The 18,045-nt window shown below is 45.2% G+C and overlaps 1 protein-coding gene across 1 annotated transcript in view; it reads left to right on the top strand.

Annotated features, from left to right (window-relative positions):
* Window positions 1-18,045, top strand: part of LOC310775700 (alpha-tectorin-like) — a gene marked incomplete at its 3' end in the record, with an annotated part of 42,371 nt that overhangs the window by 1,495 nt on the left and 22,831 nt on the right. The window contains exons 3-18 of the mRNA XM_083635845.1: window positions 57-630; window positions 728-1,311; window positions 1,520-2,081; window positions 2,220-2,818; window positions 3,001-3,158; window positions 3,286-3,686; window positions 3,838-4,034; window positions 4,194-4,592; window positions 7,034-7,317; window positions 7,753-8,030; window positions 8,160-8,279; window positions 8,406-8,590; window positions 8,731-8,891; window positions 9,477-9,728; window positions 9,971-10,130; window positions 11,662-11,764. Of these exons, the coding sequence (XP_083491971.1) occupies window positions 57-630; window positions 728-1,311; window positions 1,520-2,081; window positions 2,220-2,818; window positions 3,001-3,158; window positions 3,286-3,686; window positions 3,838-4,034; window positions 4,194-4,592; window positions 7,034-7,317; window positions 7,753-8,030; window positions 8,160-8,279; window positions 8,406-8,590; window positions 8,731-8,891; window positions 9,477-9,728; window positions 9,971-10,130; window positions 11,662-11,764 (5,017 nt within the window). The remainder of the gene's footprint in view (window positions 1-56; window positions 631-727; window positions 1,312-1,519; window positions 2,082-2,219; window positions 2,819-3,000; window positions 3,159-3,285; window positions 3,687-3,837; window positions 4,035-4,193; window positions 4,593-7,033; window positions 7,318-7,752; window positions 8,031-8,159; window positions 8,280-8,405; window positions 8,591-8,730; window positions 8,892-9,476; window positions 9,729-9,970; window positions 10,131-11,661; window positions 11,765-18,045) is intronic.

The raw sequence follows: 18,045 nt of genomic DNA on the forward strand, positions 1-18,045 counted from the left end.
CAGGAGAGTTAATTATAATTATTCAGTAGAGTTAATGATAATTGGTGTGCTTGCAGGTTAATGGAAGCTTTGCTGCCACTCCATTCTCCCTCAATAATGGCAGCGTCCAGGTCTACCAGTCAGGTTTCTCTGTCATCATCAGCACCGACTTTGGCTTGGTGGTGTCCTACGACGCCAGCCATTATGTGAGGATCAGCTTGCCCCACAATTACCAGAATGCCACATGTGGCCTGTGTGGAAATTTCAACAATCATCGTGAAGATGATTTCCTGACCCGCCAAGGCCAGGTTGTGAGCTCTGATGTTGTTTTTGCCAATAGCTGGCAGGCACCTGGGGACGATGAGCCCGATTGTGGGACCCGATGTGGGGGTCTGGGCTGTGCTGCCTGCACTACAGCTCAGACAGCTCTTTACAGCAACACTGCTCACTGTGGTATCCTCCAGAGCAACTCAACTTTTGCTGCCTGCCACCAACAGATTCCCCCCCAGAGCTATGTGGACAGTTGTGTGTATGATCTCTGTGTAGGAGGAGGGTACCAGCCTATTCTGTGCCAGGCCCTAAATGTGTATGCCAGTCAGTGTCAGCAGCATGGTATACAGTTGCCCAGCTGGAGGAGAGAAGGGTTCTGTGGTAAGTCTTAAGTATGTCAGTCATACAATATTTTCTCATTTAATCCTTTGGGTAAAATGTCCATAATATATATGTAATTTTTATTGTCTTTGCTCAGAAATCTCCTGCCCGGCCAACAGCCACTTTGAGTCTGAAGGCACAGGATGTCCTGCTACCTGTGTCAATCGCAATTCTACCCAAAACTGCCCTATTCCTGCTCAGGAGAGCTGCATCTGCAACGCAGGCTTTGTCCTCAGTGCCGGGGTCTGTGTCCCTCTTGCCCAGTGTGGCTGCACCTTTGAAGACCGCTACTACCGCTCTGGGCAAACAGTGATACTAGACCGGGACTGTGGGAGGCGCTGTAGTTGCAGCCATGGCTCCATGACCTGCCGTGCCCACGGTTGTGATCCACTAGAATCTTGCAGGGTGGAGGATGGAGAAAGAGGGTGCCGACCGACCAGCTATGCAACATGCTGGATAAGGGGCCCAAGGTCATATCGCACGTTTGATGGACTGACATACCAGTATCCTGGAGCGTGTCGACTGACCCTGGCCAGAGTCATGGGAATGTCCCAACACCCCCACTTCATGGTGACGGCAGAAAAGGCACCCAGAGGCCAGCAGGGTTTTACCCGGTTGCTGAGGTTTGAGGCAGAGGGAACACAGGTGTCCATTGAGATGGGAGGTAGCAGCAGAGTACATGTAAGTGACTAGATTAGTAGATTTTATTTGAAGTGTTGGATTCTAAATTAGAAAAGTGTGACAACTGACAACGACAAATGTGACAAAATGATTACTGAAGAGGAAAATCTGTGAATGTATATGAATACTATTAGCTATCTTGAATTCCCTCCTTACACAATAGTACCTATGACTTCCTACACTGACCATTTTAATTGCAACTCTCTAGGTCGATGGTCAGCTCATCGGACTACCGTTCAGCTCAGCATCCAACCGAATCCGCATCTTCCACAGCAGCATTCACAGTATCATCATTCACACCTCCTTCGGTGTGACTGTTCAAACAGTCTGGCCTCACTTTGTGCGTGTCACTGCACCTGGCATCTACAATGGTTCACTTGGCGGACTCTGTGGTAACTACAATGGTCACCAATATGATGACTTCCGCACACCCAACGGCATCCTGGTCAACAGCTCTCAGGTGTTTGGAGACAGTTGGCGAGATGGCTCCCTTGCGGCACATTGTGTGGAGAGAGAAACCAGGGTGGATGAGCGCAACACAACAAATTACAATTCTAGTCAGTACTGCGGCAAAATGGCATTGGTGAATGGACCGTTTGCCCTATGTGGGGACACGGTGGACCCATGGGACCAGGTGGAGGAGTGTGTGCAGATCCTGAGGGGCTCCAGAGATCCAGCGGTGGCGCTGTGCGAGGTCCTACGAGATTATGCACTGATGTGCCAACAGAGAGGCGTTGCTTTAGGAGACTGGAGAAATGCAACTGACTGTGGTAAGCACGTTTCCCCCTTCTGGTGAGGGGAGACTTTGGTATTGATTAATTTTATTACTTTCTATAGTAGAAAGCGTAGTAGTAGCGTGTCAGAAAATATAAAAATATAATAATAAAAAAACTTTTCTCTTTCTCCAGAGCAAAACTGCCCCACCAGCAGCCACTATGAACAATGTGGAACATCCTGCCCTTCCTCCTGCCCCAGCCTGTCCTTCCCCTTCTCCTGTGTCACTGCATGCCAGGAGGGGTGCCAGTGTGATGATGGTTTCGTCCTCAATGGCAACCAGTGTGTGCCCCCCATCGGCTGCGGTTGTCACCATGAAGGCCGCTATCGGCAAGGCGGCGAGCAGTTCTGGGACGGCGAGGAGTGCCAGAGCTTCTGTAGCTGTAACGGCATCACCGGAGCAGTCCGCTGCACCCCCAGCAGCTGTTCATCCCAGGAGTCCTGCCGGGTGGTGGAGGGTGAGTTTGGCTGCCATCCCAGCCCCCGTGGCACCTGCTCTGCCTCCGGAGACCCCCACTACCTATCCTTTGATGGCAAGGCCTTTGACTTCCAGGGAACCTGCCGCTACGTTCTGGCCACCCTGTGTAATGCCACTGATGCGCTACATCAGTTCCAAGTGGAGGCCAAGAATGAGGCATGGAGAGACTCTCCTGTTTCTATCACAGCTGAAGTGTTTGTTGATGTGTGGGGCTACCGAGTGCATATGTCCAGGGAGAGACGCGGTGCCGTGCAAGTGAGTCATTAGTTACAACATATATGGCTGAAATGCTGATGATCATAAGTGAGACTCCGATTGAGTCTAAATGCCAAACATGTATGCAGTGTTTGTAGTTCTCATGACTAATAAAATGAATCTGCTACTTAAATATTGAAAAAATACAAAATAAATTATGGTTCTTGTAATGTCTCTTTTAGGTGGATGGTGTAACAAAAAACTTACCTATCCTCTTGAATGGAGGCCGTGTGTCCATCTATGCAAGTGGACACCGCACATTTGTCAATGCTGATTTCGGCCTGAGTGTCAGCTACGATGGATGGAGCACAGTGTCTATCTCTGTACCTTCAAATTACAGGTGCCTGCTATTTAAATGCTTTGCATGACACTTGAAAGACCAATCATTTCATTCCATATACATGTAGTACATTTAATGATTTTCTTCTCAAGACATTGATTTTATTTCATCATTATCCTTAATACAGTGGAGAAACATGTGGTCTTTGCGGGAACTTCAATGGAAATCCAAATGATGACTTCATCACCCCCTCTGGAGGAATGGTCAGCTCTCCCACTCAGTTCGGGACAGCTTGGAAGGTGGCAGGCAACTACACCTGCAGCGATGGGTGTGGCTCCTCCTGCCCGCGCTGCGCCGATGAGTCACCCGCAAGGGCCCGATGTCAGGTGATTCAGGCAGCTGAGGGCCCCCTCAGCTTCTGCCATGAGCAGGTGGACCCGGCGCCGTACTTCTCCGACTGCGTGTTTGATGTGTGTGTCTCTGGAAACAGAGGGCAAGATCTTCTGTGCAGGGCCATCCAGGCATATGTCAGCGCCTGTCAGTCTGCTAATGCTCGGATCTACCCATGGAGACAGCTCACCACATGCAGTGAGTCAACTGGTGTCAACTAATGTTTCACTTGAAACAAAATAGAAACGAATATGAACTGTCTAGGCTTAAGTAATGGATACAAGTGATTACGTATAACCACTGAGAGTCAGAATTTCGTACCTAATTTTCTTACCCTATTGTACTGAAGGGCTTGACTGTCCAGCGAACAGCCACTACGAGCTGTGTGGTACAGACTGTGGACACACCTGTGCCAGCAGCATCGATGCCAGCTGTGAGCAGGTGTGCTCCGAGGGTTGTTTCTGTGATGAGGGCTTCCTAAGGAGTGGAGGAAGGTGTGTCCCTGTGGAAAGCTGTGGGTGCCAATACGATGGGTTCTACTATGATGTGAGTCAAAAGTGCTACGTATTTTATTGTTGCAGTATGTAAAGTTTCATTAAGAACAATTCATCTTGAAGAGCACCTTCTCTCTCTGTTGTAATAATACTCTACAAATAATATTACAGAGAGTGGTGTGCTTCTCTGTTCTCTCCTCGGATGCTACAGGCTGGTGAAGCGTTCTGGACACAAGATTGCTCAGATCGATGTGAATGCTATGCCCCCAATGACCTGCGCTGCTCTTCTACTTCTTGCACCTCCACGCAGCGGTGCACGATCAGAAATGGCCAGCAGGGCTGCTTTGACGCATGGTCTACCTGCACTGTGTGGGGCGACCCACACTACTTCACCTTTGATGGGGCACAGGCTCACTTCCAGGGCACGTGCTCTTACATCATCACTGAGAGGGTGGGCCGCAGCACCAATCAAACCCAGTTTCTAGTTGTAGCCACTAACAATCACCGTGGCGACAACTACCGTGTGTCATTTGTGTCGGCAGTGGATGTATACCTCGCGAATCAAGCAGAGAGCGTCATTGTCAGGCTTGGACCCAACAAGAGAGTGAAGGTAAAAGTAACTCTTAATTACTTTTTAGAAGGACAAGTTTCCTTGTCTGTCACGTCTACACTGGGAATAGCTAACAATAACTATAGTTATCTCTCTGAGTTCCAACTCAGCCACCGGGGCAAAGGAAGGATGCTGCAAAGGAAAATTACAACCCCCGGTTCAGCAAGTCCTTTATTCCATCTGCAATCAGAGTGCTAAATGAACAAGACAGCACGGAAAGTAAATGCAAAACCCAATAGCCTGTTTATTGTTTTTTTCTCCTTTTAACACATTCAGTGCCAAGGACGTCTGTGGACGTCCTAAAAAAAAGTAACGAGGAGTGCCAAGGACGTCTGTGGACGTCCTAAAATCATAATTCATATTATTCCATAATTCTGCTGTTTAAGGTCGTACCTAGCCAGTGAGCATGAATCCCTTCAAGGGATCACACGGCGCCACCTTAAACATCGTCACAGGAGCTGCTCCACCCACCTCAGATCCTTTACTTTGTACAGGAGACAGCGGAGAAAGTGGAAACCGATGCATGCTTTCTGCCAGCGCCGTATATATTGCTCTGCCTACAGCGGAGAGTGGGCTCGGCTGCATCCGCGCTCACAACTGAGCTCTTATGCTTCTATCTATCTCCACACGATTTCCTAGAAAGGCAGCATCCGAAGCCGAACGGCCATGCCTTTTCGTTCAGTCGCGTTTGCCCATCAAGGAAATGATGCGCGCTGGGATCTGTCCGGGGCAAAAACGAGAAAACAAACTGTGCGTGTGGGAGGAGCCCGCAGCTCAGAGGTGGAGAGGGGAGAGGGGGGAGGGAGGGGGGGGGGGGGGGAGAGGTGTGTGTGACACACAGGCTTCACAGAAACCACACCACACGCCACCACATCAGAAAACACCAGCCAGAGTCAGTGAATGTGGTCGAAATTAGAGTGCAAAAGGTATTCATAAAAGGGCCTATAACTTGGAAAGTAAAAAAAAACGACAGAAAACCATTGAAAGTGCACTTTTTTGAGAGGCTGTAATTTCATAATGGAACTGTCTAGAAACAAAATTTCTTCTTTGGAAGAAGCAGGAGTGTTCAATCTTTCATTAAAGTCCAGCCCCGTTAATATAGCCATAATAGAAAAAATTCTATAGCTGTTTTCAACTGAATGGAAGTGAATCTGGCACAGGCTCCAGACAATTTTACTGAAGCGCTGTGGCACTGAATGTGTTAATGTGTTAGGGCGATGCTAACTACTTGTATGCACTGTAGCCTATCATGTTTTATCTTGTGTGTGTGTGTGTGTGTTAGAGGTCGACCGATATTGCTTTTTCAATGGCCGATGCCGATGCCGATCTTTAGAGAGCAGGGCGGCCGATGGCCGATATATAATGCTGATTATTATTTATTTTTTCATTCGATAAAATACGATTAAAATAAACTCCTCAAAAAAAGTTTGGAAACGTTATTTTGCTCGATTATTTCTCCCCTTTAATAATACCAATTGGTATTGTATTTTATATAGTTGGAAAGCCTGATTAGTCACCTTTACAACGGGGTACAACTTGTAAGGATTGTGCATTCGTGGAATGAGAAACACACAGCTAAACGTGTGGGTAGCGCCCCCAAAAAATGTGCAATATTCTTCTGTTGGTATTTTTTTTTAAAGAAATCTAGTAGCCTAGATTTCCATTATCCATTCATGCACATTGAAAATCGAATATAACATTATACTGTAGTCCTACATCTAATATAAGATGTTATCTGAGCCAGTACAGTAACATGTTTTTGATTATTCTTTTTATTAAATAGAAAAATACATTGGGTTATGCGGTATAGATTTCAGTAGTGACTGGTAGGCTATAGCGAGAGAGCAGTATGTCAGAGAACTCATTCATGCACTGTTCTATACATTAACAATAATAATAATAATAATAATGTAACTGTTTAGATTTGCTGTCATTTGATGGGAGAAGTGTGTTTGCAGAAGATGGTGGTGACTGAGGAAACGTAACGTTACAGTAGGCTCATGGGTGCATGAGAAGACTCACATTTAGTGGCGGACTGCATAATCGGGCACGTCGGGCAAATGCCCGGTGGCCTGGCCTGGCCTGGCCTGCCAAAAAAAAAAAAAAAAAAAAATTTTTTTTTTTTTTTTTTGCAGGCCGATGCCGATTAATTAAAAATGCCAATAATCGGCCCCAATTAATCGGCCGGCCGATTAATCGGTCGACCTCTAGTGTGTGTGTGTGTGTGTGTGTGTGTGTGTGTGTGTGTGTGTGTGTGTGTTAGGTCTCACGTGATCTAATGTTTTTATGCTCTTACATGTTTTATTTTGCACCTTCATGTGATTTAAGGTTTCTTATGTTCCTATATGTTTCTATGTTTGCACCTTTGACCACCTGAATTTCCCTATGGGATAATAAAGTTAACCTTGACCTTGACCTTGACCTCTCTTTCATCCTTCCAGGTCAACGGCACCGCAGTTTCTCTTCCCACCACTGCAGGAACATTAGCTGAGGTGGCAAGGCAAGGGAGGTACATAGTGGTAAACACCAGGGATATCGTAGTCCAGTTTGACGGCTCGAGCACTTTGCTGGTCAGAGTGGGTCAGGACCATCGAGGCGCACTCAGCGGTATGTGTGGTAACTTCAACGGGGACCCTGCAGATGATAAAGTCTTGCCCAATGGCACCGTGGCACGAAATGACAATGACTTCGGGGACGGCTGGAAGTCATCCACAAGCCAACCCAGGTGAGCTGCTGTGGCTAACTGTCAGCTTCATGACTACTTGATGGCAATGTTGGATTTTAACCCACACTTAAGGCACCATATAGACACATTATTATACACAATATTCTACGCAAGATGGCATCTCTGTCGCTGTCAGTTGCAAAACCTTTATCTTCAAAATGGCAACTTTTCAGTATCCTACATAACAAAACAGTTTTTCAGCTTAACGATCTTGCTTTTCTTCCTTTTCTCCCCCCCCCCCCAAGACTCCCCCATGACTTTTGATTGGGTTTCATCATCACAAGTGTTGTAGATGTTTCTAAATCCACAGAAATGATCATTATAATGAATGTGAAGTGAAAATGTGAAATTATGAGTTTTCACATGACAACAGCAATATGTCACTTACAGTGTGTTGATATGTTAAATGTAAGCCTCATATCACGTCTTCTCCAGATGTGGGTCCACAGACGATCGTAGCGGCGGCGGAGTGGACGACTGTCGCTTCAGAGAGGAATACTCTGATCTCTGCAGTGTCATCACCAACACTACTGGGCCGTTCAGCGCCTGCCACCTGCACTCTGACCCCCAGCCATTCTTCACTTCCTGTATCTACGATCTCTGCCTCTACACTCCCGCCAATGGGATGTTGTGCTCCGCTGTCTCAGCCTATGAGAGAACCTGCTCCATTTTGGGCCTGGAGATCCGCCCATGGCGCTCTACTTTGCGTTGTGGTATGTCTGGCTGGACTAATGAATAGATAAGAAATCATAAAAATGTTATTGTCATGAGAAAGTTGCTGGGTTTAGGTATTTCTCCTTGTATTCTCGTTTAGTCACTCCCTCTCCTCATTGTCTCTCCAGCGGAGTCGGACCCCTGTGATGAGCTGGACTGCACAGATTATGAGTGGTGCGGGGAGAGGGACGGTGTTCACGGCTGTTTCTGTGACGAGACACACCACCGGCCCAACAATGAGAGCTACGGTGCGGACAGCTCCTACTGAACCACTGCTTTAACGAAATTACCACATTTAACTAATACATTTAAATAATGATAAAATAATAATAATCACTTTAACTAGTATACATTGTTTCCGTCTCCCCCCACAGATTCATCCACCTCCTGTGTCAGTAGTTCAGCCAGCATGTCTCTGTCCCGCTGCCAGCTGTTTGAAGGCGGCTTCCATCCCAGCGCCCTCCACCTGCGGGACGACACCTGCAACGGGACTATCGACGACGGACGACTGGTGTTCAACTTTGATAATGATGACCAGCTGTGTGGGACAGTTCTCAGGGTATGGTCCATAGTTTAGAATGGTGTAGGTGCAGTCTGAGTATTGTAGACATAAAACGGACAACTTACAGTTTTACCTATTTACTTATTCTTCTATAGACGACTTATATCCTACCTATACTTTGTCCTCTCTTCTCAAAGAGCAACGGGACACACTTCATTTATGAGAACACCGTGCAGGGCGATGTGGACCCCCATGATGGGCTCATCAGCCGCCAGAGAAACATCCACCTACGCTTCAGCTGCGAGTATCTGCTGAACCAGGCGCTGTCTATGGACGTGGGCATCAACCCGGTGGAGAGGTGACAGACACAGTATCCTGTTTGCCCTGCTGATTTCATTTGATTGATTTCCTGAGTATTCGAGTGGAGGCTAAATCAAAGTGTGGTGTATTTGTATAAGGATAGATATGACCATAATGCCATATCTATCTATAAGAGGGGCAAGTGGGCAATCTCTGTCTGTGCTCTGTTTGTTTCGATTTTTGTCCCACTGATGATGTCATAGTGATGTCATAAAAGCAAAATCATCTTATGACATCACTGATGATGTCATAGGCACTGATGATGTCATAGGCACTGATATTGTGGTTTTTGGTTATACCCGGGCAATTGTGACATCACTGACAATGTCACAATGTCTATGACATCATCAGTGATGTCATCAGTGATGCTAAGTTGGGCTGTGCAGGAATTGAGCGCGCATAGCATGTGAGATGCCTAGTTAAAAGATCAGACAGTATAATGATGGCCCCCTTTCAATAGGCACTGACATTCCGGGCTCAAGACAAAAAGTGCTGAAACTGCAGTCCTTATGTAGGATCCTTCAATATCTATTCTGCCCTGTGATGATCTAATCACACTGTTTAATGTTTTTCTGTACTGTAGCATTGTGAGCAAGAAGCTTCCAACGGGCCGGGGTGTCTATCGGATGAGAATGATCCCCTACCAGGACTCCGGCTTCCGCTTCCCATTCGCCAATTCCAGGAACATCCAAATGGAAGTGGACCAGAGGATCTATGTGGAGGTGCGGACAGAGGGAGTTGACAGACGGCAGATCTCCACCGTTGTGGAATCCTGTTGGGCCACACCTGTCAACTTAGCCAGCTACCCCGTCCGCTGGGATCTCATCATTACAGAGTAAAAGAGTTTTTTGCAATTTGGTTATCTGTTAGCACAATTATTCCTCTGCAAAAGACCAAATATATATTTGATCTGATGTATTGTTGCCTCTACAAGGGACTTTGAATTAATATGAATATTACCTAGCAATTTGTAGCTAAACACTTGTCTCCTCTGATATAATTTAACCTTCTTACTTCACTTCGTAGTCCACCTGCTAACCTATCTTATTAACTGCCACCTCCCTCACTGTCCTGTAGGTGTCCTAACCAAGCTGATGGTACAGTGGAACTGGTTCAAAATGGCGTCTCCACAGTTTCCCGTTTCTCCTTCAGGATGTTCACCTTCACCAACTTCACCACCCTCTACCTGCACTGCCAGGTCCACCTGTGTCTCCGCAGACACAACAACTGCACCGCTGTACGTACCATTGTGTGTGTGTGTGTGTGTGTGTGTGTGTGTGTGTGTGTGTATACATGATGTTGCAGGATGTTGTGTGTGTAAGATGAGATGAAAAAGGAAGAAAGGCCAGCACCTTTTAGTCGTTTATCTGGGTCAGAGTACAAACAACGCACGTGTTTCAGCAAGTCACCTTTATCAGCCCTTTCTCCTTATTTTCTACTAAGTTTACGTTGGCCTTGCACCGAAGTTCAGTTTTCGATTAAGTTTTGCTCGCACTGAATAATGTGACTGAGTTGACTCATGGGAGCGCATCCAGCATGCCCCTACAGAAGCCCTATATCACTACGGCAATCTTTGATTGGTTGGAGAAGTCAAATCCCTCCGTCTCACTAACGGGCAGTGCCCCCTTATATAGGCGAGGGTACAGAGGGAAAGACCATCTTGATAAGCCATTCCTCTCCTCCGCCTGGCAAGAAGGGTTGTCTGGTGAGTCACCTCACTCATATTATTCATTCAAGTTCTGTCTTCATAATATTCCTGAGGTGACTCACTATGGGATATGGAAGCTCCGGTAGTGCCAGACAAGCTTATCGCACCAACCATAGAGAAGTTCCTTACTGTGACCCCAAAGCCGCTGGTACCAAGCACAAAGCTGAGACATCCAGTCTATAGAACAGAACAAATGTGAGAGAGGTGAGGTCCAACTCGCCGTAACACAAATGTCTTGAATAGACACTCCCCTGAAGAAGGCCCACACCGAAGGCGGCAAACTGCCACGCAGGGTGCTGGCACAGCCATCGGGAGCAATTTGGGGTTCAGTGTCTTGCCCAAGGATACTTCGACATGCGGATTGGAGGAGCCGGGGATCGAACCACCAACCTTCTGATTAGTGGACGACCTGCTCTACCTCCTGCTCCTGGAAGGAGCTCATTGGTTCTGAATAGTGGCAATCACCCTAGGTGGGAAGCCCACCGCAGAGAGATTTAGCCACTCGCGGGCCAAAAGCCCACAGGAGGCACCTGGGTGGGGTGCGCAGCATCCGATAAATCTCTGCTAGCCAGTGCATTGCTGGCCACAACGGGGTTATCGGAATGAGCGTCTGCCCGTGATCCCTCACTCTGGCTAGAGTGGGGGGAATTAAGGCCAGCGGGGGGAAAGCGTAAAGCAGCTCTAGTGCGTCTACGCCCAGGGAAGCATCCATGCTGGCAACAGAAAAAAATGGTTTATCTCGAGAACTGTTCGTCCGATTGAAAATGTAAAAATTGGCGGGTGCGCTGCTGGGGACCCGACAGTGCAGTGCCGAATTTCGCCAATAAGTTTGGTCACACCAAAAAAAAAGTGTGCCCATGGCACATCGTCTCCTGAAGTTTACCATAACACACTGGTGACTAGTGATTGAAGATATTGCTCATACTCAGAAAGCAACAGGCTGGATCGCTGCAACAGCCAATCAACAACTCCACTGTCACGCTCTTGAGCCCCTGACTGATCTCTTCCTGTAAGTCACTGTGGATAAGAGCATAATGCCCATAATGTTGTTTTCCTGCAGCACTGCTACCCCGGTTACCACGGGAGAGTTAAAAGGGCCGTGTCCTACCATGACAGTGCAGCTATCTCCGTTGGACCGCTGATCATGATGCAGAATGGACAAGGTACAGCTCTTATCTTTAGGCACCTCTCATAACTTCTGTGTTCTTGCAGATGACGTACAGACAGGGATCAATTAACTTTTCAACTCAATTAATGTGTCATCATGTAAATAAAAAGTGCAATATACTGTATTATTGATATAAGAATGTTTTAATTGCAATAATTTTATAGTAAGAAATCCACTTGTGACCACAGCAGTGCTTATTTCGTCTGCTTGCTAGTGGAGTTTGACTTGAGTTGTTTTCTTACACAGACATAGACATGCTGATTCGACACCCAGTGAGACAGAGCGGTGCTGCAGGCCACTTTGTCTCCCTGCTGCCCCTGCTGGTCAGTTTACTGGCTGCCACAACTCTGACCTAGGAAGATCCAGGAAGCACACAGATAAATGAATACCGTAGATGCATACATGGCATGTCGAACCACTGTCTTTCCCTTGTTGAAACCTTGTCTTAGTTCTGTTTGTACTACTTCCTAATGAAGGATTTTTTTTTAAGTATTTCTGCTTTACAACAGCAGGGGGCAGCACAACATAATGCACACTTGTCTTCAAATCACCTTTACTCTATAGATCAATGGTTCTCAAAGTGGGATATAGACCAGACGAGCACATCCGCGTACTTCGCAGAACGTCAAGGCCTCATCCCTTTTAGGGGGAAAACACAAGCCACTCGCCGGTGACTTCGAAGTAAAATAGCAGTACAAAAAAATCGATAGAAAAAAAGCAGAATTTATTTTGTTTATAAATAACCCAAAGACACCATGACATGACAATATATTACAACTCGGCCGGCCATAGAGAGATACATTGAAAATATTTAGTAGTTACTACATGAACGCTGTATCCAGATAACTGACACCTGCTGCTCAGGGAGGAACTTGACACTCATTTTGACACTCATTCCCGATTGAGGGGGCGTGTTCCAGTGTGTGTGCATAGCCTCTATATGGTTGTTGTTTTACATCCCTGCACTACACCACTTCAATCAAGATTTGCAGTACGCCTGGAAAAGATGTGAATCCCCGAAGTTTAGTGTTCTCCCGTTGAGTTACTGTTTAGAGAGGCTGATTATAGGGGCCAGCGCTGCCGCAGCTGACCACTGCGAGGTTCTTTTGGCGCTGTCACGTTTCCAAAAATCAAAAATGGCGGAGGCTGCTGGGCGCTGATGTTGCAATGGGGCAATATGGAGCTGCCATTTCTTTCCATTAAAAGTTCTTTGGTTCAGGTCTATGGGGGTCCTTGAGGGGGTTCCGGGGGATCCCCAGCAAAAAGGGGAATAATTTATTTTCACTATAATTCCATCCATAACACAATGGCAGAATGTAGGCTAGGGGGACCCTGGGACAAAATCTTATCAAATGGTGGTCCGTAGTCTAATTTGTGTCAATTTAGGGGTTTGAGAACCACTGCTATAGAGTACTGCAGGAATGAGTCCTAAGACCTGCCTAAGACCCGGATGTTCGCACTTCCGGTTCCCTTGTCTCAAAGTCAATGGGATTTTTGTATGGGCATTGGGGTTAAATGCCTGAAATAAGGCCTGTGGTTAACAAGAGTTTATGAAACTCTGAACTTTGTGTTCAGCAAGATAAACGTCATAAATGAGGACCACTTCTTCTTTTTTGTGATTTTTAAAAATCTGGATTTTCAGAAAAAGGTTCAAAAATCAAGAGTGGCCCTTATTTGTGAAGATTATCTTGCTCAACAGAAAGTACACAGTTTCATAACCTTTCATTAACCACAGACCATATTTCAGGCATTTAACCCAAATCCCCCAACAAAAATTTGGGACGAGGGAACCAGGAAGTGCATGACTTCTGGGTTGGCCTACAACCTTATCCTCAGGTCATTTGCAGTGAATCTCTCTGAACATGATAAATTAAGTGATTTGATGTATGAAGTATGAATCTTATTAATTGCTTTCAATCAAACTGTAGCCGGGACCTGTCTTTTTATGTTAACCTAGATTGCCTGATGAAAGATTTCCTGGCTGATTATATACGATGATTAATTGTATCTTTCAATGTACAAATTCTAGATAAATAAATAGCTTGCTAAATGGCAATTACTCAAAAAAATTGGACTGGCTATTTGTAAATATTTATTACGTAGATATACATAAGGAAGCAAAACTCCACAATATCACAGCACATACAGGACACATACATGTAACAACAACCACAATCCAAACCGTTAATGGCTGAGTTTCCCAACAAAGAAGCTTCTTAAGAGTTAAGAAGCTTCTTAAGGAGTTAAGAAGGCTCCAAAGAAGGTTTTCCCAAACGCCTTCTTAACAGAAGAGAAAAATAAAAAAAATAGAAGGCTCTTAAGAAGCATCTTAACTGGAGCGGCTCACTAGATGACACTCTGAGCCCAGCAGTGGGCCACGACTCAGTGGTTGAGAAACACTGTTGTAGAATAACCTAATCATGGTCATGTTAAACTTTATTAAACATTATTTATTTCAGACATGGACTGCAGTTCAAATTGCTTTATATACACAGCATACAACAAAACAGAGAAACACTACAGAATTTAAGCGACCTTGGGTTCTGTGAAAGGTGCTATATAAATCCACAACATTATAAAAGGAATCCATTCTGATTAGAGGAATATAGCCTATGGTAAAACATTTAAAACACAAGTAACCATACATACAGGGGAGATTTTCAAGTGTTCCCTAATTTTAAACACTAAAGGGTACATGAAAGAAAGGAAAAAGGGGAAAACACAAGAGGAACAGTGGACACAAGTATCTCCTTTTGCCTGACGGGGCTGGATCTGCCAGTGTTTCGTCATTAAGAAGGTGTTCAGAATGCCCCAGACCCTTCTTACAAAACCTTCTTAACGAAAGATCATCTTAGCGCTAAGAAGCTTTTGGGAAACGCAGCCTTCTTAACGGAAGATAATTGGAAGATAATTTTAGGCTAAGAAGCAATCGGGAAACACGTTGGCTTCGTTGGCTTCTTACGGGAGCCTTAAGAAGGGTCAAAGAAGCTTCTTAGCGCTAAGAAGCTTTTGGGAAACGCATGCCTTCGTAAAGAAGCAATTGGGAAACGCGTTTGCTTCTTAAGGGGGCCTTAAGAAGGGTTAAATTAGCTTCTTAGCGCAAAGAAGCTTTTGGGAAACCCAGCCAATGCAGTTTGACATGAAAGGGCCTGTCAGTGATACAGAGGTCAGGTTTCTCCCTTTTGTGCTGCAGCTCTTTATTGGGGCCAGGGATGAGACAGACAAGACCCATATCTCCTCTGTCCTCTTGTCGGAGGTGGAAATTCATCATTGTCGCTGAATGTGTCCCAAACGGAGTGAGACCCCAGACATAACAACGCTTCACACACCCACAACATGTAATTTGCATAGGGTGAAAAGAGCACTGACAAATCCTATTCAAGTATAAGTATTGTAGTGAAAATGAATCGAATACAAGTAAATTATTAGTCCATGAAAAAGTATTCAAGTAAAAGTACATTTGGGTTACTTTAGCGTTACTTAGATTTTAATGATTTACCCTGATAATTACATTTCACACATCCAGCATGTTACCAGTGCTACCTGCCCCTGTCTTTGTCTGTCTTGTCTTTCATACTGAACAGCTCATTCAGATATTAGTATTACTATAGCTATTAGGCCTACTGGTGACTTGGTGCAGTCAAAACAACCTGGAGCTCAACGCTCAAAAGTCAGTGGAGATGGTTGTGGATTACAGGAGCAATGCAGCCCCACCCTTCCCCATCACCCTGGGTGACTCCCCAGTTAACACTGTGGTGTCGTTCCGCTTCCTGGGTTCCATCATCAGCTGGGACCTGAAATGGGAGCTGAACATCAGAGCTCTCACCCAGAAGGCACAACAGAGGATGTGCTTCCTGCGGCAGCTGAAGAAAGTGCCAAAGGCAACGATGGGGCAATTCTAAACCTCCATCGGTGAGTGCATCCTCACCTCCTCCATCACCATCTGGTACGCTGCTGCTAACGCTTGAAAAGTTTCATTCCAAAAATATATTTATATACAGTATGTATATGTAACGGCGTTGTGTTGATTGTTAACGTGCTAACGTGGACAAATTGCTATCTAGCTAACATAGCAGGCTGCTGACTGCAGTTATCCCAACGGCCACCGGTGTCAGTAATGCTCAGGAATTTCTTGTTATATAGGGAAACTCTCTGCTTGCTTAACCCAGATATGGCATGTCCTTCCTCCTAGGGGCAGTCAGGGGGCAGCGACGGGGACCAACTTTGTTGCTGTCGTCACTGGTCAGGTCAGGTGGCGATCTCATTGCATATTTTAGTGGGGGGGTTCATATATGGAGGAAACCCCAGGTGAGCACGGTGAGGACACGCAAACTCCGAAAGGTCCATTTCACCAGATATCCCATCTGGGCACCAGACACCAAAGACATGGGGTGGGATAAACCCTCAGCACGACAGCGTCCCAGACAGGAATCGAACCCAGGACCTTTTTGCTGTGAGGCAACAGTGCTACCACTGCACCACCATGGGCCTTGAAGGGCCTCTGGAATTTCTTGCGCAATAAGTTTTGGAATGAAGACAAATGCGGAAAGAAATGTGAGTAGTTATTGCACTGACTGCAGAAACAACATCGTAAACACACTCCTCGTGTCACTTGAGTCTCTAAATCCACATCTTAATCTCTTTGGTCAAGTGTCAGCGATGACAGGCAGTTCTACTTACTTACTCACTTTGTCAAGGTGAATCCTTCCTTTGCACACAGATCAACAATATCACAACCTTCTCCTCTGTACAAACAGATGTCAATCATCCACATCAAATTTTCTGGTAATACCTATGAAGACAATATAATTCAATGTAAACATGTTCATTACGTGCTTTAATACATATGCATTATTGTGTATGTGTGTGTGTGATTGTAGAGGTTTATTTTTGAGGATATGCTAGTGTGTGTTGTGTTTGGGAGAGTGGGGGGGGGGTGGTGGTGCGTTTCATGTTCTCATAATTATATAACAACCATAATGAACCGCGACGTGACAGAAAATACGTTATTTACAGTGTGACGTATGCCCCATTTACGCCCATTTTGGCCAGTTCCAGGACCCTACTCGCATCTGAATATCTTCTAGGGGGATCAGAATGAAACCAAAGTTATTTGGGTGAGTAAAACATCATATTTTAAGCTGAAAATAAGGTCTGGGGTGTAAAAAACAGGAATTCTCCTTTAAAACTCCTTTAAAATGTCTATGGAGAAAATTTATGGGAAACTCACTTCCGGGGCAAAAGATGTGACTGTTGAGTGGCCTTCATGGAAAGCCATCTGTTGACATGGAGCATGATGTGATGTTGTGCAGAGACCTCGAGGATCTATGTGCAAAAGGAGAATTCATCTTGACAAATTGGATGAGTAACACTAGTAGTACTGTATAGTAGTATCAGTAGTATCAGTGTTTTCACTGACACTGAGCCAAAAAAAAAGTGTCACGAGGAAGATGTCTTTAAGTTTCAAGCCAAATGTCAAGGTTTTGTTTCTGAAGTCCAATACAGTATATCTGTTTAACCAGATGGTTAAACAGATGGTTAAACAGATGGTTCTGTGAAACAAACCATCTGGGAAGTCGATCTTGGAAACTTGGAAAAAGGGGCAGGCACTTTCAAAAAATACTTGGCAGGTGATTGGATGAACCATCTGTCGTTCACAGGCTAATCACAGGCTAACTTCAACCACTTAGGACTGCCTCCTCCTTCCCGGATGCTGATTGGTCCGCACCACTGGTGGACTGGAGTCAAATGCATCTGGCAGCATGGTAAGAGGGATTTTTCATGTTATCGTGATCTTGTTCTTGCGAGTCTGCAGCAGCCTCAGAAGGTTAATAATATGTAGAAAAGAAAATTGGGGTGAGTACGACCATCAAACCTGAGCAAGAAACGAGAAGCCGGATGCTGCATCATTATAAGTGGAGAAAGTGAAATAGCAATCGAATGGTTAATACATTTAAAAGACTCTTTTAGTATATTACAGTTAGTCAAGAGGTAAGAAGAAATAAGTTGATATGGATAAACAGCTACAGTTGATTGATAAGGAGATGAGAATGTTTTAATGATGCATGTGTTACATTCTCAAATGATAATTTGGAAAAGTTAGGTCTTAATTTATATATTTGTCATATATTGGTCATTTCTCACTAGAATTTGAATGTGTAGATAAGACAAATAACCAGCTGGGGTTAGTTGTGCCCAAACAAAATCCAAACAATAGGCTACACAATAGACTTGGCTGGCTTTTTATTACAAACATGAGGAAATGTTATTATATCT

This window comes from Poromitra crassiceps, assembly GCF_964638095.1.
Source record: "Poromitra crassiceps genome assembly, chromosome: 4".
NCBI lineage: Eukaryota > Metazoa > Chordata > Actinopteri > Beryciformes > Melamphaidae > Poromitra > Poromitra crassiceps.